General features: G+C 30.3%; 2 protein-coding genes across 20 annotated transcripts in view; one reads left to right on the forward strand and one right to left on the reverse strand.

The window, feature by feature from the left end:
• Positions 1 to 12810, forward strand: part of LOC106671874 (CREB-regulated transcription coactivator 1) — a 45551-nt gene extending 32741 nt beyond the window's left edge. For 2 of the 13 annotated variants that reach the window (XR_002910251.1, XR_002910257.1), the window contains 7 exons: positions 1 to 97; positions 2621 to 2680; positions 2858 to 3014; positions 5980 to 6175; positions 9866 to 9955; positions 10159 to 10286; positions 12513 to 12806. The exon at positions 1 to 97 is cut by the window's left edge and continues 53 nt beyond it. Coding sequence is in view for 4 of the 13 variants with exons in the window: in XM_024226681.1 (XP_024082449.1) it covers positions 1 to 97; positions 2621 to 2680; positions 2858 to 3014; positions 5980 to 6175; positions 6375 to 6384 (520 nt within the window). In the remaining 9 variants the exon portion in view is untranslated. Of the gene's footprint in view, positions 98 to 2620; positions 2681 to 2857; positions 3015 to 5979; positions 6277 to 6358; positions 7191 to 9865; positions 9956 to 10158; positions 10297 to 12512 lie in introns of those variants that run through there. The other 11 variants (XM_024226683.1, XM_024226684.1, XR_002910258.1 and 8 more) reach the window with 10 other exon arrangements.
• A 2365-nt stretch (positions 12811 to 15175) lies between these two features.
• Positions 15176 to 23559, reverse strand: part of LOC106672062 (oxysterol-binding protein 1) — a 45307-nt gene continuing 36923 nt past the window's right edge. For all 7 annotated transcript variants that reach the window (XM_014403207.2, XM_014403170.2, XM_014403176.2 and 4 more), the window contains 6 exons: positions 21463 to 21600; positions 20993 to 21383; positions 19187 to 19356; positions 17354 to 17523; positions 16321 to 16541; positions 15176 to 16174 (listed from right to left, as the gene is read on the reverse strand). In XM_014403207.2, the coding sequence (XP_014258693.1) occupies positions 16032 to 16174; positions 16321 to 16541; positions 17354 to 17523; positions 19187 to 19356; positions 20993 to 21383; positions 21463 to 21600 (1233 nt within the window). In that variant the 3' untranslated portion in view covers positions 15176 to 16031. The remainder of the gene's footprint in view (positions 16175 to 16320; positions 16542 to 17353; positions 17524 to 19186; positions 19357 to 20992; positions 21384 to 21462; positions 21601 to 23559) is intronic.

Genomic DNA, 23559 nt, shown 5'->3' on the forward strand with positions numbered 1-23559 from the left:
CAATGCTCAGTGTACCATGAATTCTAATCCTGACCATAATAGTTATTTTATTGGCCAAACTAATGCACTTCAACACCACTTTGAGCAATTTTCTATGGTAAATATTATATAATAAATATTTGTAAATGTATAGAGATAGAGCTGACGATGAAAGTAATACAAATACTCTACTTCAAAATCTTGAATGTGCAGACATTTTCAGTAATTTCAATCTTTGTTGAAAGGTTAATTAATAATATGTAAAATATGTTTTGTCGGATATGATATTTACGTGAGGCCTGTTAGAATTACAATTTTACTATATCGATTCAAATTATATTACAAATGTCAAAATATTGACAATTCAGATGGTGATAATAAAAGACTATTGTGCTATTAGTAAGGTTGAAACTTAAAGTTGAAAAAAAAAAATAGTATGAATAATGCCATGCAAATGTGTTACAAGTTTTGAAAAAGTTTTATTTGATATGATTTTTAGTTTAAATTCATACATCACGTCGAAGAGGGGGTCATCACTTACACATACACTTACTTATAGACGCACTTACTTTTGGGCCAAAGCCTGCATACATGTCTGGCATGTAGAGAAAGGTTACTCGATCCTTCCCCTTGAAAGGTGCAATTCCTTGGCTCCATATAGAGAGCATGTAGAAAGGCCACCAGATATGAGAATAGTGCTTGTACACAGCAGCAGGTATCTAGGTTCACTGCATTTTTAGAGGAAACATGGCTGTTTTATTGTATAAAATACTTTATACATATTTCACCTTGTTTCTTTGTGTGTGTTGAGACTGAATGTATTTATTAGTGTAAATGTGTGAGAGGGCCGTTAGTGGAATATTGAGTACCAGCGGACTGCTAGAAATAATTCAACTCTGTACAATAGTTTTTTTATTTATTTTATTTTATTTCTTTATTTATTTTTATTGAATCTATTTAGTCATCGCGTTTCTAAACCATTCAGGTCTAAAACATTCCTTTTGGATTACAGTCTAGCATTAAAAAAAGAAGTGCAAAATTCCTTATATTAACAATTACAGCTTTATTAATTGCTCTAACTTTATATTAAGATTGGCTTACAATACTATAATATATTTCCCATTCTAGAGGTGAACCTCTGCATTTCGGCATCACAAAAAAAATTTTGTTCCCTAATTTTTTGGAGCCTGAATAGACGAAAAATAATGGAAAAATCGAGTGAGTAGTTTGGATGAAGCAGTGCAATTCAATCAGTTTCCACCAATTGTCAAGTTGCTTAAACCTAAAATTTTGATGGATCGTTCATAGAGTAATTTAAATATTTTGAGACACTAATTTTAGATGCATCGAGATTATTGTAAATTGGGATTTTACTTTTCCAACTTAGCTTGAATTTATTTGTCAAAATTAAGAGGCTTTATTTCTTCTAAATTGAAATTATAATTTATGAGCTTCACACACTTCTTCAAACTTAATTTTTCCTACAGCACATCCTTGATCTGTTGTTGAAAATAATCAGAAATTTGCACAATTTAACTTCTAATTTCACTTGAAAAAATAGGGTACAAACCTTTCTCAGACCTCTAAGATCATTGCCGATGCCAATATTGTATCAAAACTGTAAAAAAAGGAGAAACTAATTTGAAGTGTACTAGTGTGTAATGTTTGATATTTAGGATCATAAAAATTTATGAGAAACGGGAAGTATTAAAAAAGAAAATGCTATCAGTTACAAAATCATTGCCTAAAACTATTTCCCCCTTCAGTGTGTCAATTTATGCAACAAAAGCGTGTACTTTAATAAAAAATAAAATAAAATAAAAAAATAAAAAATTGGGGATGAAAATAAGTATTTCTCATTAATCAACCAAGAAATCCTATATGAAAACAAAATAAATAATTATGAGATGTCCTCTTGAGGTTTACTTCGTGGCAGACCAAAATGTTTAGAATTGACCAAACTACACAATACTTATATTTATTTTTTATAAATTTACATTATTTATGTTATATTCATTTCCTGTACTATTATACTATTTTGCAATATTATACATCACAATAATTTCACTTGAAACAAATATGACACGACAAGAATAACACCATACTTTATGCCCTGAAGTCGAAGATGACCCAAATAAAGGTGGAAACGTCGGCAAAAAAATTAAAAAGGTGTTTTTCTCAAATACTTCATTACTGATTGTTCCTCACCACTTCAACAAATTGTACATATTTTATGCATGTATTTAATTATATTGATTTGCTTTACTTTTACAAATTCAAACTGTCAGGAGAGCATTTGTTAAAAAAAAAAAAAATAATTTCAAAATACACAGATGATCCCGCTTTTTTTTTTAACATTGCTAGTAGTAAATATTAGTAGAGATAGTTTTCTAAGCATGAAAGCTATTTCTGAATTGGCTTTACTGATTCGACCAGTAAATTTTGTTTTGTTTCAATTAATTCTGGTATACAGTTGTTTCATTTTCTTTTGTGTAGGGCACAATAACTAATCAATTTTAACTAGTTTAATAGTAATAAAATATCTGAGATTTAGTATATTTTGACACAATCAGTTCCTATTATTTTTATCTTTAGTTTACTGGTTAACTTTTTAATTGTACAACTTGTTAATATTTTACAGATAGACTCACCTGCTGGCATTAATTTGGATTACATTGGTTCTACCAACTCTTCTTTACAGGTAGATACTCAATTATTTTTTTTTATTTTTTATATAGATGAAATAAAGAACATAAATAAGTCTTAGCCTCCATAGAAAAAGCAAATAAGACGATTGCTAAGAAATTTATATAATTTTCACATCCCATATTTGTTTTGTGCGAATATTTTTTGACTGATGTACATTTTAATATTTTAGACTGATGAAAGTTGTCCGAAGACTCGAAATCACGAGTTGACTCCTGATCCTGGCTACTTTAGTACATCGCCGTCTCAGCATAATGCTTATGTCCGAGGAGCACCTGAAACAACAACACCCAATACTCCGTCCAGTATACCTGATATAATCTTTACTGGTAATATTTTCTATAAAATAAAAAGAATATTTTTATATTTATTTACTTAATTTTAATTTCAATTTCAATGTGGCTGTACTCTCAGTACTAAAAATAAAAACAGATTTTTCGTGTTTTACTTACAAAGCGTGGCAAAGACATCAATTTCAATGAAACTTTTTTTAGTAATACTAGGTGAAAAATATTAGGCATGTCGTTGCGCACGTATTTCAAAGTTGGTTAATTTGTTTACATACACACAAGAAATTATATGCAGTATCGTATTAAATGAGATGAGATACAAAAACAAAGACTCTTCCAGAAAAGTTGGCCAAAATTTTTTTTTTAACTCATTCAAAGCGGGACCGAATCCAAGACCAGCACCCAGTATTTTTTGTGTGAAACTGATAGGTTGATTGCATTTAGGTTCTAATTAATAGCAATTAATGATGTTTCATGACTCAAAAGTGCATTTTGGTTTTAGACCATGACTCGACGCTGGAGTCCCTCAACTGTATGCGATGAAAGTCTGATTATGCAAACCCGCAACTCAACGTACTTGTCCAATCCGCTTGGTGTGGCGTGATTCAACTGTTCAATTCAAATTATTTAGAATTTTCTTATTCTAAACCATTTTAAAAACATTTTGACTACTTTTTCTTCACTAATGTATGAATGAGGAAAAATATTTCCGAGCTGAAAAAAAACAACTTTTTTTAAGATAAGAACAGTTTATTTTTCTCTAATATTTACAGTTGTTATGGTTTTCATTTTTACAAAATTAATTTAAAAAAGAAACAAAAATTATTTATAATACAGCATATTTACAACAATAAAATTATATAGTTACAATTTTTTTCACTAATTTCAAATGTTGAAAATTAAAAAAGTTAAAAAATAAAGTTAAAAAGAATAACAAAAATTAAAAAACAAAAACAATGAAACTATTTACAATAAAAAATAATAAATATTAACATATTTTTTATTATTTGAATGATTTAGATTTTTTTGTGAAATAACAAAAACCATGTTGTAATGCATATATCCCGGGTTTGTCGCTGCACCCCATGCAGTAAATGCCTGTAGTGCCCTAGAAAAATATGATTATTGCACAATAAAAATATAAATTATAATTTTAAAACACTGAGACGCATTTAATGAGTTTCGTAAAAAGATATTTACCTGGGCCATCCTTCCATTACGTAAAAACAGAGCTAAAATTCACGTTTATATTTTGCTTCTATAATTTTGTCAAAGTTGGTGTCCAATAAAACTGAAGACAAAGTAAGTTAAAAAATATCTTTCATGTAGAAGAGAAAAAGCGAGTAATTTTTTCTAGTTAATAAAGCACAAAAATATTGGTTTTATGCAAAGACAAACCTTATTTTTAATTTTAGAACATATTATTTACAAGAAAGATCAAACTTACCAAAAAAGGTGGCATAGAAATTAGATTTGCGTTTATAGGTTTCAGGTTAAAGACTCGGAAATGATGCTTACAAAAAGATAGCCCAGGCTGTTCTGAACCATTCAAGCAGGCAGAGGCATTGTACGAATTTTCTAACTAAAATACGGAAAAAAAAAAAAAGTTGACTTTTCAGAGTGGGGGCTTGACTCCACTGTGGGGGTACCGTACCCGGCGAGAGTCCCGCTTGACTCCACATTGAATGTGTTAAGCACCCTTTAGAACCCTTAAATATGAATTTTTATAGGAAAAAAATGACATTTTAGGCTTGAAATTTTTTGAGCCTATATCAAAAATCTTTGCTTTTTGTTATAATAAATATAATACAAATTTTGGGTAAAATCAGGTTCAAAATATTAAAACGTTTGTTCGGAGTCTGAAAGACTTAAATATGTACCACACTGGCTCTTTTTTTAAATAAACTGTTACAAAGATTAATGACTGACGACCACTGTTTTAACCACTGTGTTAATTCACCTGAGGAAGGATTAAAATAAATCCGAAACGTTGTGAATTGAAAGAAAAACTGGTTGTTGTTTTTTTGAGACAACCTATTATCCCACCTTCAAGAAGGAAATATCATAAGGGAAAATCAAAAATTAATTTCTCTCATTTTTACCATTAATACCTGTATTTTTGTTTTAAAAATTGCAAAATGGTGATAACATTAGAACAAATCAACTGATCCACAGGAAACTTTACGGGGTTTAGAATCTTATAAACTTGACGATATGAGACAAACTTGGTCTAAATAAATAAATGAGAACTGGTGTTATAAAATAAAATGTTCTAGGAGTTTTTGTTGATTTCATCCTTATTTTTTATCACTTATAATGACATAAAACCCAAAGATTGTTGAAATAAGGTTAAAGTATAGATATTAGACTTTACAACAACTACAATAATGTTGAATTTAGATAAAATCCAAATGTGTTATGAATTTTTAAGTGGAACACTGGTCATTGATGAGAAAAATTGCTCCCCGTGAAAACAGCCAATAATGTCTATTTTTGTTTCCTATAAAAATCTGAATTCAAGTGGTTTAAAGGGTGTTTAAAATTAATCTAATTTTTTAAAACGATTTTTTTGGCGTATTGTATTGATTCGGTTTTTGTAACTTTTTATATATCTGATCTCATTTAATACAATATTATATATTATTTTAATATCCTACAAAAAAAAAAAAAAACAAGCAAATCAGCTGATATACAATAATTTTGTAATACATGCACAACATTGACAGAAACCTTTATTAAAAAAAAATATATTTAATTTTTTTTTCTCTTGGCACCTAGGGCCCATTGGCACGAATGTTTCGTCTTGAGTCTAATATTTTTCAACCTAGTATCACTAAAAAAAAGTTTTGTATTAAAATCCTCAGTCTATAGCTTTCCCTTCAGACATTTATCTAAATTTTAACAAAAATTGATAAAACTTTATTGGGAAGAAATTTGATAAATGTATTCTGTTGTAAGTTTTAAAATTGAACATTTAATGTTACTGTGTATTTTGTTGGTTTAGATTTCTCAAACAGTGATGAGCTTACCAAGGATTTTGCAGTCACTATGGTGGACTCCTTAGATCAAGATTTATTTCCCTCTGATGAGTGTTTAAGAGAGGGCTTAGATCCGATTGACTTTGATGGTTTACAGATGCTTACAGATCCAGAAATAATAACAGATCCTGCTACAGAAGACCACCTCAGACTAGATAGACTGTAGGTATTTTAGAATGTTCAGAGTTCATTTAAATTTTGTTACCTCATTCTTGTGTCCCTTCTTTATTTTTAATTGCACAGGGTAGTTGAAATAGTTTTATAAAATGACTGATTGTGATAATGGATTTTTTATGCATCTTTTTATTTCTTATTGTATTTTTTTTAATAATCAATATTTACTAGTCTATGACCATTAAAGGAAACTATAAACAGAGGAAAATGCTGCTGCTGTGAAATCATTGCAGAAATTTGTCATCTTTACAAGTTATTCAATTCTAGTTTGTAATATAAGATAACACAAATTGTTTATTAGTCATTTTTTAAATTTTATAAGTATTGGCCAAAAGATGATTGCATATGGTTTTGTTTTGAGTTACCTGTTTAGTTTTTCCTTGTTTTTGGGATGTTTATTAATTTGAAGTCAAAAGTCAAATTTTTCCATTAACAACAATGAAAATCCAGTTTATAAATTTTTACTGTTTAAACGCAGTTTAAAGTTGCCAAAAGAGTCACCAATTATTTCTCGGTGAACCAGTCTAATCGAATTTTTAAGTTTTGGAAATTTTCTTATTATTTATGCAATGCATGTAAACATACGTTATGCTCTCATGTTCTACTGTAGTTTTCACCATGTACTTAGTATTTTTATATATATATAATTTTTTCTGTGAATCTGTTAAACTTAGTCTTGTTAGAAAGTGCCTGTTAGTTGTTTTTTTTTCTTTTTAATTAGTAAGGGGAATCATATTTGATTATATTAAAGTACAAAACTCAGCATTTTTCAATATAAGATTATTTGCCCATAACTGGTAAATGTTAATAAGAAATATTTTTATGAAAAAAAAATTAAATAAAGTGTTGAGTGTGTACTTTTATTCTGGGCTAACAAATGTCTTAATATATATATTTTTTTTAACTAGTTGTACCCAAGTGATTTTAAGTGCTGGCCAGTTTTTATTATTTTATTTTTTTGTTATTTGTTGAGTTTTAGCAATAGTTACGGTCATGATAAAAATTTTAAATATCCATGTTTTTATTTGATTTTAAATGTGTCAATTTTGAGATGGTAAAAATCCCTCTTGCCAAACACTTAGATCACTAATAGCATGTACATAGTAATGTACTATAGTTAAGTTTGTAAATAAATTATATTTATAATGTTTGTTGTAAATAAACTATTCATATCATAGGTTTCAGTTTGAGCAATATAATTTTAAGTTTTTAGTTTTGTGTACATTTATTTTGTATATTTTTAATTTTTTTTTTTAAATTTTAGTTTTGTTTATTTATTTTATGTTTTGACAAGTTTTATCTCTAGTTCAACAGTGCTGTACTTACTTCATACATATATTTTTTAAGTTGCTTTATTATGTTTATTGTTTTTTTAAATTTGTAATTCAAGTTTCTCATTCAGTTTTATTACATATTGTTCTATTATGTCCATTATTGTTTTTGTTTTCCTTTACACAAAATATAAATTCAATGTCATTTTCATTAAATATCTTTATTTCAGCGATTATGTTATAATATATATNTTTTTTTTTCAATTCACCTTCAAATAATTCACATGGAGTAAGATTTTCTCCTGTGGTTTGCAAGGTGATATCTGTAATTTGATCGTTACGGATCATCTTGATTAGATACACTAAAGATGGTGAAATGCCGAAACACCTATAACAGACCAACCAAGGATAGGCATACCAAGATGTAACACTTAAGTTACATAAGAACATTAGCGAAAAAGAGTGAAGGAATTGTAAACTATCGATATGAAAAAGTTTGATGCACCTTCGGCTTATAGATAAATCAAGTTTCTCAGCAACGAGCGATTGTTTTCAACCTAAGTTAGATTTGGTGACTGTACTTTAATTATCCCTCTACTTGACTATGAACTGACAAGAAGGGCAGGCACCTTGCAGATTGATTCTTTTTATGTTTTTGCAACGTTGTTGTGCAACAACTTCCTTGTTGCAACATGTTTCTCTTTTTTTAAGCCTAAAACCCCCTAAATACGCATTTCTCGGAAAATCAAGAAATATTTTTCCTTTCAAATATTTTCGATATATACTGTTCAAAAAAAAAAAAAATTAATTAATAAAAAATTTTAAAAAAGTGGTGCACAATTTTGATTTTTTTACATACTTGTCTTTTCAGTAATGTGATAAGTAATATTATTTTTTTAGGTAAAGAAGATTAAAAAGATTTGGTGTGAAAAAAATGAAAATATCTTTCTCGAAAAAAATATTAAAAAATCATTTTTATGTATCAGCATATAAAACATCATAAAAAAAAGCTTAATAATCTTTGTAAATGGTGTGTTCCTCCTCTTGATTTTATCACACACTCTAATTTTCTCAGCGTGTTCATAATTAAGCTTCTAACATATTGAGGAATTTCCTCCCAAATCTCAACTAATGTAACTTTCAGCTCAGATAAAGTTGTAGGAGGGTTATTTCTTTTCGTTTTACCCAATGGGGTTCAAATCAAAGATATGGGCTCTTATGAAGCATACATGGACATCGTGAAGGTTCTGGAGTCTCTACGGATTTTCGGAAAAATTGCATTATCCAAAACGGCTCCACCTGCTTTAGCTCGGTTAAAAAGGGCTCTACTATATTAATGTTTTTTACTTCCATTATTTCACTATTATAAGAAAAACAGGAACTTTTACGCATCAGAATAACATTTTGTAGTCATAAACCAGAAACTCAGTACGTCAAAATGAGACATTCCTTTTTTTTTTTTTAATTAATTTATTTATTTTTAATAGACCAACAGTAATTTCTTTAACAAGTAGTTCAGATTATAACAAGTACAAACAATAAGATAAAGAATGATTCTTTTACTTTTTTTACATATTCGATAATTAAACAGTTTTTGGATATTTACAATTTTATATATAATTCAAATTTTTTTTTGTACTTGTACTAAACATCAATTGGTTGTATTTAATTCGCAATACATTTCAGGTGCATACCTGTTGATGTGTGTACATATGTATATATTGGTTTCCTACATGGAATAAACTTTATGCATGTTACCATACATTGTATTTTTTATTTAAAAACAAAAAATGCTGAAATATAATATGTACATAAGATAATACATTGAACGATAGGCACACACAATACAAAAAGTGTCTGATTGGTATGCCAGTAGAAGAAAATGCTTCGGAACCTGAAATTCAAGGTTTTTTCCAAGGATGAATATTTTTAACTAGCATTTAGCAACATTAAGTTCAGTATCTACTTTTTAAGTTATTTGGACTGCATTCTGGCAACAGTCAATATCTGAAGTAAATAGAGTGGAAGAACCTTGTGGCATACCTGCCTTTATCTTTTTTTGTTCGTGTTTGGCAGATCTAATGATCCTGGCAAAGAACTGTCATCAAGGAATGATATTTAACTCCTTTAAAAGATAGATAATATAAAAATACAATTACAGATATTAATGTAAAAAGTACCAGATTAAGTATAGGAAGTAGTGAATTTCTTTCTTTAAACAGGAGAAAATTTAATCCAATGTGACTTCACACTAAACAACAAGTTGCACATATATTTTTCACATATTACTGAATGTTTCTTACATATTTGTAAAACTGTTAATACATGCTGCTTACAAAAGAAGAATATAACTAACTATATATTATAAATTCTTCACATTTTTTTCTATTTCTGCTTCATGGACCAGTGATGAGAACCTCGATAACTTTGACGATACACCAATACTTGTTGCCAAAATTAGGGGGAATGATTCATCACATGATTGACCAGCATTGTAGTAAGTATAAATGTAATTAACACTTGAAGTCTCTTTCTTATATATAAAAATAAACAACATAAAAAAATAATAATAATAGGGTTTTTGTTGTAACTATCAAAATAATTCCTTCCATTCATTTCAAGTCAATTAAATTCTAAGGGGGACAAGTTTGAGAAGCATGTGTTATGGACTTCTATATTAAAATATTGTAACGTTTTCAGGATGTATCCTCCTGCCAATTTCCGGTAGCCAGGCTCCATTTCTTAAACAGCACTATTCTTCTCCCCATAGCTTCACATCTGGGATTCTGTATTTCTATGTGTAGAAGCGCTTCCAACGTTGGAAGAAGGTCGTTAATTGTAATTTGAACCTTTTTATACATAATGAGAAATGGAAATACTACTCAAATTCTTGAGATAATAAAGTAATGCAACTTTATTCATATATTCAAACATTTTTTTTAAGGTTTTAAACCCACCAGGTAACCAGAAAAGTTGTGCATTCATCTATTATTGTTTTAATACCATTAATCAACATTTCTATTTACATCATGTAATATTAAGAAGATACTGCGTCAGTTCATAAAGTGTCGAATAGTTCACCGTAAATTACAAAATATTTTCTTTCTCACGGCTTCAAAGCCCACAATTCATGCATGACTTTGAGCTTGGTATTATGGGTTGTTGAGGCAGCTTGTAAAATTTCCGCTGCATTCGTTAATGAAACAATAAGTGTGCTTCACAAATGTGGTTCAAAAAGTTGGTTTCTGGGAATGGGATTGAAGATCATACCACATGGTAGACTTGTCTTGAATGACAACGAATTGTGGGAAGCTATTGAAATTGATTTGATTTAAACATGTCAGGATCTTGCCAGAGTGTGAATGAAACCATTCACTCTAGTTTACATCGACTTGGGAAGATGTGAAAACTAAGCAATTTGACCTACGGTAAAAGCCTAAACATTTGCATTTTGTTGCTTTCACAGCACAAAAGCAGAGACGTTTTTAGAGTGTCATATGTGAAGAAGAATCCTGTACTGTAACTCTATGAGGTAGGAGGTCTACCATTGGCTGTCACCGAATTGCCCTGTACCATTGACACGAAAACCAAATATCCACCAACAAAAGGTGATGATTGTGTTTAGTGGAGTATGGCAAATAAAAAATCTATTCAAGCCAACTGCAACAAGTATCTCCTGTCCTAGCCCAGAAACAACGAGTGTAATTTTTCACCAGGACGATGAAAGACCTCATACAGCCAGAACGACAAAGGAGATGAACCTTGGTTGGGAAGTCCTACCCTTGGTACTCTCCAGACCTAGCCCCATCTGATAGGGAAAGGGGGGGAAAGGGTAAGACCTTTTCTTAGTAATGTACAATATGCAGAATCTGGATTCTTATAATCACCAAATGCCGGAAAATAAGCTGAATTTATATTTTAATCCCAGGATTAAACTTTTATAAAAAGAGCATAACGGGGCTAGTAACTTGGGAGAAAGTTGGTTTATATCGGGGTTTTTTGTTCCCCAAGCACTGCAGCCTTCAGGCTTATTGTACTCTTCTAATTCCTTAGTTCAGAGCAATCTATTTGACCCTTCTCCTAACAAGTGCTAGGTCATTGACTGTCGTTGCTACAATTCCTCTCCTTTTGTTCTCTTTGTATCCCAGGTTATGTCTCCATTGAGCTGTTCGCGTTCGAAGGTATGGGTAGCTGTTTCTTCCTCCTTATTGCATAACCTACAAATGAAGATCATTGAATATACCCATGTTAAGAAAATTTTACTCAGATGCCAGTGACCAGTAGTCGTATCTCTCCTCTGAGTTTAGCCCTCTCATACTGTAGCAGTGAGTTTACCAGTTTTGATGAGGATTGTTTTAAGATAAGCTTGTGTCTAGCATCTCGAGTTTATCCACTTCTCTTTTTTCTCTCTTCTTGATTCATTCTGTGTTGTTTTTGTTATCCCAAGAATAGGTTCGGGGCCTATATATGGGCTTGTGTGTTTGCCTTTTCATTGCGTAAAATTCTTTTGTGTCCTGCTACCCAAGTCGTTTTGTTTCCCGAGGTTTTGGAGATTTTGGATGCATTCACTGACTAATTTTTTCATGCTAATGTTTTAATTGTTGCTTAGCTATCCAATCTTATGAGGATTGTTTTGTCAGTGCAATCTTTTTTAAGATTTTATTAGGCACAAGCGTTGTGGCATGAATTTCAGCTTGAAACTTCTTCTGGGTTATGCCGATGGAGGCTATTTCCCCAGATGAAATATTTCTAAATAATATTAATTGTGACAATTATTAAACCCTTAAACCTGCACACTTTTCTGGTTACCTGGTACCTAAATAAACATACCGATACAAACGCTTTACTTTATTAATGTAAACTGATGTCTCATGAATCATTTAGTTTTTTCGTTTAAAAAAAAGTATTAATTAAATATATTTAACTTTATTGCTCTTTAGCTTATTGGAAAATGACTAATGTAGCAAAATAGCTGAATTTACTGCAGTTAAACTATTAAAAAAAGCACACTAACAAAAGAAATAAGGAATTTTTGAGTGTTTCTTTTTTTTCAGATCCTTTACTCCAGAATGAATAATTCATCTTGCCATTTGAAACCAACGCACATCTATATCTAAGGCCATATTTTTAATACTCCAATTAAGTGTGTATTTATAATAATTGTATCAAATACTTAACCAAGACGACCACATTTACTGTATTATAGCTTGGTTATACACTATCGTGATAGTTGAACATTTTATCTGTGTTTAAACACAAATTTTGTTATTAACCAACTGTTGTTGTATATTTATTGGAAATAGCATTTGATTTATGCACGACATTTACAATTTTTTATGTGTGTATATGTGTGCCTATAAAAAGTTTATATATGTACACAATATCCACTATTGTAAATACAAAATGTAATGTTTATATAAAAGATTTTTTTATAGTAAGTATTGTTAACCCTATGAGTGACTAGATCACCTTAAAAATTCTATTATTAATCATTTTATACTACTTTTTACAGATTGCTTAACCTCTATTATTAAATATTATCAGATTAAAAAAAATCAGTTTAGAAAATCAATATAAATAATAATATTATTTGATTATTTAACAAATTTTGACAGATAGTGTCAATGTTTTTTAATAAATTAAAAGAAATATTTTTAATGAACTTTGAATATCTATTGTTTAATTTTGTTCTCAGTAAACGATTTTTTTTTCTTCCTATACTAAGATACAGTAGTGTAAAATTTTAAATTACTGTACTTAATCTTTGTACCCTGCCCCATCTTATTGGGATGAAAATTCAGAAGTAGAATGTTGTTGCTGAAATTTTTGTAACAACCTATTTTCTAGTGGCTGTGAATTTTTATTTGTCTACTCAGTGTATTCTTAAAATTTTAATGTTTATAAAAATTTTATAAATATATCCAGGGGATATACATAATAGTAAATATGGTTAGATTTATGCTTAAATTATGTACCTTATTCGGTTTAATATCTTAGGAAATAAACATTAGTTTATAGCAAGTGTACAGCAAAACATTTTTAAAGAGAAGTTTCATAATACATGGACATCTGCAATACAATAGCAATAAAATGTATGTATGATTATCCCAAGATTTAATATTATTTACATCTAAGGGAAGAAAAATGTTCAATTGTATGTAAGTGGATTTATTGTCGATGCTATAAACATTGGAAATAATTTAGCGGTTGAGTTTTTATATTACTTAAAATTTTAAAAGACCTTTTCTACTGGTGTCCAAACTAAAAGCCTGGCTAAATTCAAAATAACACTTCTTTAAAATTTAAAAAGCTGTGCTAAAATGTTATTATGAACAACTTTGTATAACCCTATTATTGTTTTGTAGTTGTTTTTGTTTATATTTGTTAAATATAAGTCCTTAATAAAATCTCCATTCAATTTATGAATCATTTGAAATAATTATATTATTCTTGCAGTATACATTAAGTTTCAGAACCCCTTGGAGTAATCCCAATTATTTTCCAAGCTGAGGTCTATGCAATACAACTGTGTGAACAGGAGTTTATAAAGAAAAATGTGAAAACTGCACAAATTAACTCTCAGAGCCAGACAGTTATATAGGCAGTAATGTGTACGTTCTCCGGTCCAAACTAGGAGTGCCTAAATTGCCTAGTGACATGAATTGCTCGGCCTTCTTACCTATGAGACCAGAGCCACAACTGGGTGCACGGGAGTGTGTGCTTAAGTTAGTCTTAATTGGACAAATGGCTTGAGAATAAAACCTCAAGCACTGGGTATAAGGCAAGCTATTTAAAAAAATCTCAGAAAGGAAGCAGAAGGAACTCCTCTCTCAGCAGGCAGGATTTGAGAAAAATTATAGGCCTCTATACCGGTTACTGCCCTCTTAAGTACTATCTAAAGAAGATGGGCAAAGCAGAGAGGGAAACATGCCAACTTTATCAGGAGGAACTAGAGACATTGCCACATATCTTTTGTGAATGTCAAGCAAAGCCCTGTTTATGGGAGAGCCACTTTGGTGAGGCAATTCTCACACCGAGGAAAGTCTTATAGAAAAAAGTGCTCTTTCCAAGGTATAGGCAGTGGAGGAAAGGATTTTTAAAATCCTTATTCGATCCCCCAAACCGAAAAAATATGCTTAAAACCCTTTATTTAAATATCTTTTTAATTAGCTCTAGAGTTTTTATTAAAAATGACTTGTATTTGTCATGCTAATGTTCAGGATTTGAATCCATTAACATTCCCATAGCAACTGTTTGGGGGGGTCTTCTATCACTACCAAGATACTGGAGGCCACTCAAGAAGGCAAGGATCAGGTCGCCATCATGTCACGTTTCAGAGAGTTGATCATTTTATTGTTTCGAATATACTCCGCAATCAACACTCTACCGCTGTAGAGATCAAGCAACGACTTCAACAAGTTAGAAATGTTAACGTTAGTTTATGCCCTGTAAGGTGAAAACTTTCAGAAGCTGGATTGCGTGCGAGAAGGCCTGCCACACTAGTGGTTGTGGACCACCAGAACTTCTTACAAAGCACAGAACAGCTCGGTTAAGTTTCGACCCTATTAATTGCCCTTTTCGCGAATGAAACGCTCTTCAATAAGTATGGGATACATGAAAGATGGGTGCTTAAGATAATATCTAACTATTTATAATGGTTTATAAATAGTTAACTGACTAAAAGGCATTAGGTAATGGATATTCACATTTTATTAAATAAACTCTGAAATAGTCATTATATTGTAAAATAATTTGTCATAATTAATTAAAAAAACATAGGCCTATTACATTGGTTTTAAACTGACCTACAGAAAAAACATGAAAACATACAGGAAAAAATTGATGGATTGGGTTAGGTCGCTCCACCAAGCATCAGTTTTTGGACAAAGATAAACAAATGTGAACTCTGTTTTATTATTTAGGTTAAACAAAATGAACTTTATCAATAAGTTTATGTGACAAGTAAAAATAATATAAAATATAATATTCCAAGAAAATTTGTGGGGTGTTTACCAATGTTGGTTGCTATTTGATATTTATAGTGATATATATATAAACACATTCAATGTGAAGTACCTAGTCAAACATTCAGCTTATTGCGTTCTTGCAACAATATGCAGTCTTCAAACAGATGGCATCATCAAGATTTTAAATTGGAACTTAGCTTCTATCATTATAAAGTTTTTTTTTTAACAATTAAAATAAAACTTTTTTTTAAAGCAAGTTTTGTCTTTCACTTGGCTTCATCAAGGGCGAGCTTCATTTTTACAATATTGCCATTCAATGGCACATTTAATATTACTTCCAATTAAAAATAAACATGCTCTAACAAAAATTATTTAACATCTTTAAGGAATAATTATTACTTTTATGTTATTTATTAAATCATCATATTATTCAACAGGCATTGTTCATTCCACTAGACAAATTGTAAATTTGGTGGTAACGCTTATTTATCTTTGCATTAAAAAAATTAAAGTTAACGGACTATAGCAAATTGCATTTGTACAAAACAAAAGGCTTTTTTGGAGCATTTGATAGATCACATAATTTAGTCCTTAAGTACACTCCATTTAAAATATGTTTGGACACATTGACCAATCTCCAGCCGATTTACATTTCCAATATTCTCCTGTAAACACATGTGTGATGTTTCCGCTTTGCGGGTCAGTCTCCCTTTTAAACCATATTGGTTCATACTGCTGGTAAGGTCGGCCTAAAACAAAACCAGGATTAAATATATAAATCTCAAATACTAGTTTAATTTTAAGATAACAAATCAATTTAAGCATATACATCAATAATACATAGAATATACAGTTACTTGTACTATTTTATTAAACATAAAACAGTCTCAGTCACCTTCAGCGCTTGCTTCTTCAGCTGTCGCTTCTCTCTTTCGACGTGCTGCTCGTTGTTTTTCTTCCAACTTTATTTTAATCTGATTAGCTTTATCCCACTGACCCTCTTCCATGTATCTTTGATCAGGCCGATTTCTAGAATCAGTTGGTGCGACTCCTGGTTCCATTTCATTCAACTGGCATGCAAGTAATGTGAAATTGTAAAATTTGTCACTGTCAGGCCTAAAAATTTATTTTAAATCAGAAAATATTTTTTAACTTAGAATATTTCTGGGCTGGGTACACAAATGTTCTTTTGATGACCACTGTCGCCTCATAGATTTTGTGTTACCAGGGAGGGTCCATCAATCAGGTAAGGTTAAGTAGGGTTAGAGTCAATGATGGGTTGGCTAGGAGATTGGATTAGAAAGAGTTATGGACGGGTTATGTTAGAAGGGTTAAGAATGGTTAAGTTAGATTAAGTCTAATGGGTTAAGTTAGGTAGGGTTTAGGTAAAGGACATGTTAGATGAGAGACGTGGTTAAATTAAGGTTAGGGATGCTTTTAGGTTATTTGATAAAGTTAGGAATGATTAAATTATTCAGGGTTTGGGTTAGTTTAGGTTGGGTAGTGTTTGGTTTAGGTTAGGCAGGATTGGAGGTTAGGGACAGATCAGGTTAGGTTGACATATCAGGTTAGGTGGGGTTAGGAATGATTAGATTAGGTACGAATTTTGTTAGGTAGAATTAGGGATGATTAAGTTAGGTAGGGTAAGGAAAGGTTAAGCTGGATAGACTTTAGGTTGTGAACAGGTTAGTATTCACAGTTCGATAAGATCAGGCTTGATTAAGACAAATTACATTAGGAAGGGTTAGAAATGGTTAAATTAGATAGGGTTGATTTGTTAAATTTGGGTTAGGGGCCAGTTAGATTAGGTACAGGTTATGTTAAGTTGCATTACGGATAGGTTTGGTTAGGTAGGATTAGGAATGGTTAGATTAAGAAGGGCTTGGGCTAGGTAAAAAATATTTACAACGTGTAACAAAAAAACTTACAATGGTTCATTTCTTTCCCAAGCTAACTTAAAGGGTCCTTTCTTCTGTTCAACTGAACCTGGGGAAACTCCTTCTACATTAGTTACTGGTGCTATTTCAATTTTGCTATCCCACGTTCCTCTAATTATCCAATGCACAACATCTTTTTCATCCAGAACCCTTCCTGTAACCTTTAAAAAAAAAAGAAAATTTAAACAAAAATAAATCATGCAGAATAGAATTAGTATTAAATTATAAAATATATAAGTTAATTGACCCACATGAAAATGAGTAAATGAGAAGTAACTTGACACCCTACTCTTCTACAACCCCTAAATAGTTTTGACACTTATTAAAACAACATTCTAATAATTCACACATGCTCAGTGGTTACACACAGTACATAAGAGGATAAACAACAGGTCTAAAAAATATCTATACATACCATGAGAGAAAACCCGAATTGTAAGATTTACAAGTTCCTAGAAGAGTCATTAATCTGTAGATACAATAACAGTGCTATCTTTTTTATTGTGCAAAGTGAAAGTAACAGTGAAAAAAGTTCTAAAAGAATGTATTAATTGAAAAATTTAACCTGGGAGGGTAAAAACTGGAACGAATGCAAAACCATCTATGATAGATCTCAATATCAGTGTTTTGTTAAACTAAGAGGCATAGACTTGGAATATTATCACTTAAATGTCATTTACTAGACTGACAGTCCCTCTATAGAATAACTGCATACGAGGAAGTACCTTAGTTCATAAAACTTTTGTTTATTTTTGAGACAGTGAATGTGTTTGTGATTGTGAACACTAGATGGCAATTTCTGGATTTTGTGTTAGAACGATCAGTCGTGACTCTATTTTTATGTATATGTCTGTTCATTAAATTTTACCATTCTGATGCTATAGGTCCTGAGGAAAAGAGAGTCAAGCAACTAGAACAGAATAAAATCTAATTACCTCAACATGTGTATAGATTTACAAAAAGTGAACGGCTCATTACTTCTGACTGACCTTAAATGTTACATGTTATTCATTAAACTCTTAAAACATTTAACGAGTTTAAAAACATAACAAACTATTCTTGTGAATACTAGAAAATTCTGTGGTTACAAAATATATTTTCTTTTTATTTAAAGAAACAGTTAACAGTTAGAACAAAAATGTTTAAATTTGCAGGTTTAAAGCAACACCAATTTGTTTTGATAAAAGAAACATTTAAAAATTAGTAGTCTGTATTTTAACTTAACCCTTTTGATGCTGAATAATTTGGCATACACCTCTTTAGTACACTTAACAAGTTTTTAACCTGTCCAATCACAGCACAGGAGAATAGCATTTTTTCAGACCTGACTGAATAATTTACTTTGTTTGTAGTTTACAAAGTGCTAGATTTGTAAATATGTTCCAAAAGGGTTCAAAGTTATTTAAGACCTTGAATTTACTGTCTATTTATCATTTCCAAGGAAAACATTAAAATTGTGACATTCAAAAATGATTAAATAACTCTTGAATTAAATTATTCAAAGTTCAAAATTTCCCTTTCACTTTGGTTTAATTGCTAAATAGAGAATAATATGACAAATATTATCAAACAATTCTTCTCCAGCAAATCTTTAGTTATTTGTATAAAGACTGTGTTGTTTTCAAACCCACTGATTTTGCTTGAAAAGTAAACTAAGAACTCCTGTGTCTACCTGACTGATGAACTACTGTCTACCATACTTTATGTGTAGTGTTCCAAAGTGCTTCATTTGTACGTATTTTAAGTACCAAAAGTTTCTTTTTGTAATAGTAACAGACAGAATGAGTTTATAATTTCTTTAGTATAAAATAAGGGAGGCCATACCTTTCTTTGCACATCTCTATTGAAATAACTGTAGGCCACATAATGAAGGTGGCAAACATGACCAGTTTTAGAGTTTATTATGTCCATATCTCCGTGCTGATCCACCCAAAGTTTTCCGACAATAATGTTATGTACAGTAGTGGTAACCTTCCTCCATGTATAATGATTCCCTGAAATGAAAAAAAAAAAAATGTAAATAAGTTAAATGCAATAATTCAAAGAGAGTGGAATATTATGTATCTTAGAAATGATGACCACATCCAAATTACAAGTTCATCATTCTGCAGACCATACAATTGTTCTTTTTGCATATACACAAGTAAACCAATTTAATTTTAACCTTAAAATTCAATAATTCATAATAAACAATCAATACTTAAAATAAATTTAACGTTTTCACATAGTTTCTGATTTTTGTTTAGAAGGGTGTACATTTACCTACTGTTTATATATGAACAGTGAAGCTGACAGTTTTAAAAAGTAGCGGTTTATATACATAAACATAGTAATAATACATACAAATTTAAAGGTATAAGTGGAAAATAATTTTATTCAATGTTTAATAAAATAAAAAAATATACATTTCACTATGGGACATTTATTCACTATTAGAAGTATCATAAAATAAGTTCCAACGAAAATGCTTTGTTAATTGGTTATACAGATCGTTTCAATAGTCCATAGTTTCGTCGTGATTGCTATTGTTATTAATAACAGTTTTTTCTTCAGATCATTTTTAAATTGAAAATGGACAATTATTCAATTTTTTTTTTCAATTCCGTAAACTGCTTTATTGATGATCAATTTTTATAAAAGGTTTTTCTAACCTTTAAGCTATTTGTAACCCTTTATATATATATCTTCCAAACTCAAAGGTTGCTTTGGCGCATTAAAAGTCTGGACTGAGTTTTCTTCTCCATTACTAGATTTCCTAATTACATTAATTCGATTTCATCAATATCTTTATGTAATTAATTAATTCGGTGATATCTGTCTCATTTGTATTAACAAAATCCTCTCCACCAATATTTTGTCCAGCAGTTATTATGTGATTTACATCAGTTTCTGATGGAGTTTAAGAATTTGCTGTAAAAACGACATCTGGCCATAATCTTTTCCAACAGGAATTGGTCAAAGAGGAGTTCAGTTCTTCAAGAGATATGTTTATTATTTCTATGCAAATTAGTACTGAAAATTCTTTCCATATTTACGGAACTGTTGCATTCAATCAATTTTTTATAAAATCATCATCAATGTACGATGCAAATAAAAAGTTAAATATTTGTATTATCCTTTGTTCCAATGGTTGAAGAATTGAAGTTGCGTTGGGTGGTAGGCAAACTACTTCAACATTAGGATGATTTAAATTTATAAGATGGCCTGGTGCTTATCCCTCAGTAACAAAACTGTAAAACTAATATTTTTTGATGTTTTGATATTGTCTGACATCATGCTTAGAGTGACCACTAAGTATAAAATGAATCTTCCATGCCTGGAGAATCTGTAACTGTTCTGTAAACGGAGGTGTTACCTAACCAAAGGAGATCCTTACAAGAGGAGGTACTGGCCGATATTTACAGAACATTTGACAGCATAATGGAAGGCAAACTAAATAAAACCCCAACAGTGGCCAGGAATTCCTAACACCCTCCCTTTTTTTAACCATAGGGTATAATGACAATTCATCTTTGGGTAATTAGAAAACATAAGTAAAAAAAAATTAGTCCTTGTTTTGAAGTACTCTTTTAATACTAATTCCTAAATTATGTACATATTAAGGCATAATAATAATAATAATAAAAATACCTGAATCAAACTCCAAATGTGCTATTCCCAGTGGAACAACTTGAAGATATTTTCCTCTGAATTTAGAAGCCATTGTAAACTCCTGCCAACATTTCCACTTACGGCCTTCGCAATGCTGCGCTACCATGGGTGGATGATGGGACACTTGTTCAGATAATGCGCGCCAACCCAAATCGTCCATTCGATCGCATTCATAAGTCTCGCCTAGGAGTGGATTGAAAGGTTTTCCAGTTCTATTTGATGTAGTCGAATAAGATGAAACCGTGAATGCCGCTACATAAGCGAGTTGCTCAAGATCGTCTTTGAGTGTTGCTGCATGATCTAATATGTAGGAATATTCATAATCTTCTGTCAACCTTTGTAGCATGGACAATGGCTCTGAAAAGTTTACCTATAACCAACCAAGAAACTCCGTAAGAATGAAACTTCCATAACATCTGACAAAAACAACTTATCAATACTGAACTTACAGGCATTGGAATTTTAGATAATTCTTTTCCAATGCAATTCTTCATTATACTCCAAAGATTAAGTGGGTAGTAAGGTTTATTAGGAACTGCTGTTCTCCTAACCCGTTTTGATCCAGATTCTTGCTTGCAATGTGTAACCTAAGACCAACAGAGAAACTTTAAATTAAACACGAATAAGCAAATAACATTATTAATTAGTAAACTTTATTATAAATGCATCTTCACATTAATGTTGGCTTGTGAAAAAATCATTAAAAGAATGTCACATTCATCATTTCAATAACAAATTATTGTACCTATACTGTACTAATATAGAGGTTTAAGTCATGAAGTAAAGCATTGTATTAATTTAACTTGAATTTTGTGGGTATCAAGTCATGCAAATTCTATTATAATCTTTCATTATTTAGCTCTGTTGGCTCCAATTATTTAGGCTTTGTCTTGTCACAAACTGCTCCCTCTCATTGATGATTCAATATTTTTGTTATTAATGCAATTAATTTATCAAAATAAACAGCCTTGCACAAAAATTTTACAATGGTTGATGTTCTGAGAGCGTTATTCTTTTTAATTTGTATGGTATATCACACATGCAGATTATTACAAAAATATCACTACTTCTGTTTATTTATTTATTTTTTAAAATAAATAATTCAGTAAATAGTAATTAGCTTCTTGGGTTAGTATAGAAATAAAGCAATTATTATGATTTGAACGAATACAATTGGAAAAATGATTTCAATAGCAAGATAAAAAAGTAGCCATCAAAAGAACAATTTAATCCAAATATAGAAGAGGTAAGTGAATTAAAAACAACAATGAAATATTAGATGTGAGACACCTCAAAACAAGTGATAAAAACATCATTTACGTCGAGATGATAAATTTCAACTTGACAGCCCAATTTTATCTCTTTCAATACAAACTACTTACAACTACTAACTTACAATATTTGATCAGTTTTTAAATAGTAAACAATATTTTAATTAAAAAATAAGTTATTTGTTGTTTTTCTGAACTATTTAATAATACTTTTTATAGTATAAAATATAATAATGTAAAAATGTAGCTGATTTTAGTTTAAATTTAAATTTTTTTTCTAAAATAACTTTAAACTACTCCATGTGACTGTCTTGTTTTTCAGCTAAAGAAAAAACAATTGTTCACCTTTTCCAATCAATGTTTCGGATCTATGTGACCAGTATTTAAGGCAAAAATAAATACAGATAAAAAATACCTTTTCTAGACAGCTTAATTAGTAGGAATGAGGACCTAGACATTAGAAGCAGAATGGTACTTAAAACGTATAAAATCAAAACAACTTGTAAATTTTAACTCATGCCAACCTCACTAAAAGTTAAAACTGCAAACAATAAATATGCTGGGTTTTCAATCTTAGGGTTAATTGATAAAGCGACTTAAGCCAGTTTTTGTTTGTGTTTCAATAAAAATTGATCTATTTTTGATATACAAATGATTTTGTCAATTTTGTTTTTCAAATCTGCAATAACAAGCCTATTAATTTCTAAAAGTTTTAGCAAACAGATTGATTACAGTTATTATGAATGTCAGCAACTGTTGTGCCTAATAAATCAGTGACATCATAAATGTCATTAACTTTTGTGCTGAAGACATCAGCAAAAAGAAAATGTCTTAATTTTACAATAGTGAATCCGGAAATTTCCATTTCTTTCATATATCAAAATACATTGAACAATACAATGTTAAGTTGTTAATTCCAAAGGCAATAATGCTTATTACGAATCTGCAATCGGTCGAGTTTAGAAATCCTCTGACAAACTTACACATTTTTATTTTTTAAAGAACCAGCTCCAACTTTTTAGACATTATTGTTCAGAATAATAAAACACTAGGTGTATATTATTTTGTTTGTTTTTGTATATGTCTTGACTTGAGAAAGGGTCACGGAGTTCCGAAACTTTGGCTTATTAAAAGTGAAAAATAGTAATTGTTTCTTCTTTGCCCAAAAAACCCCCAAAAATACAACTTTTCAATAATTAGTTTTATGCTAAGACATTTTTATCTAATATTAAGTTATTCAATTTAATTGATATAAAAACAATATTTGAATGATAA

This window comes from Cimex lectularius, unplaced genomic scaffold, assembly GCF_000648675.2.
Source record: "Cimex lectularius strain Harlan isolate CLEC.00 unplaced genomic scaffold, Clec_2.1 scaffold4, whole genome shotgun sequence".
In the NCBI taxonomy this organism is placed as follows: Eukaryota; Metazoa; Arthropoda; class Insecta; order Hemiptera; family Cimicidae; genus Cimex; species Cimex lectularius.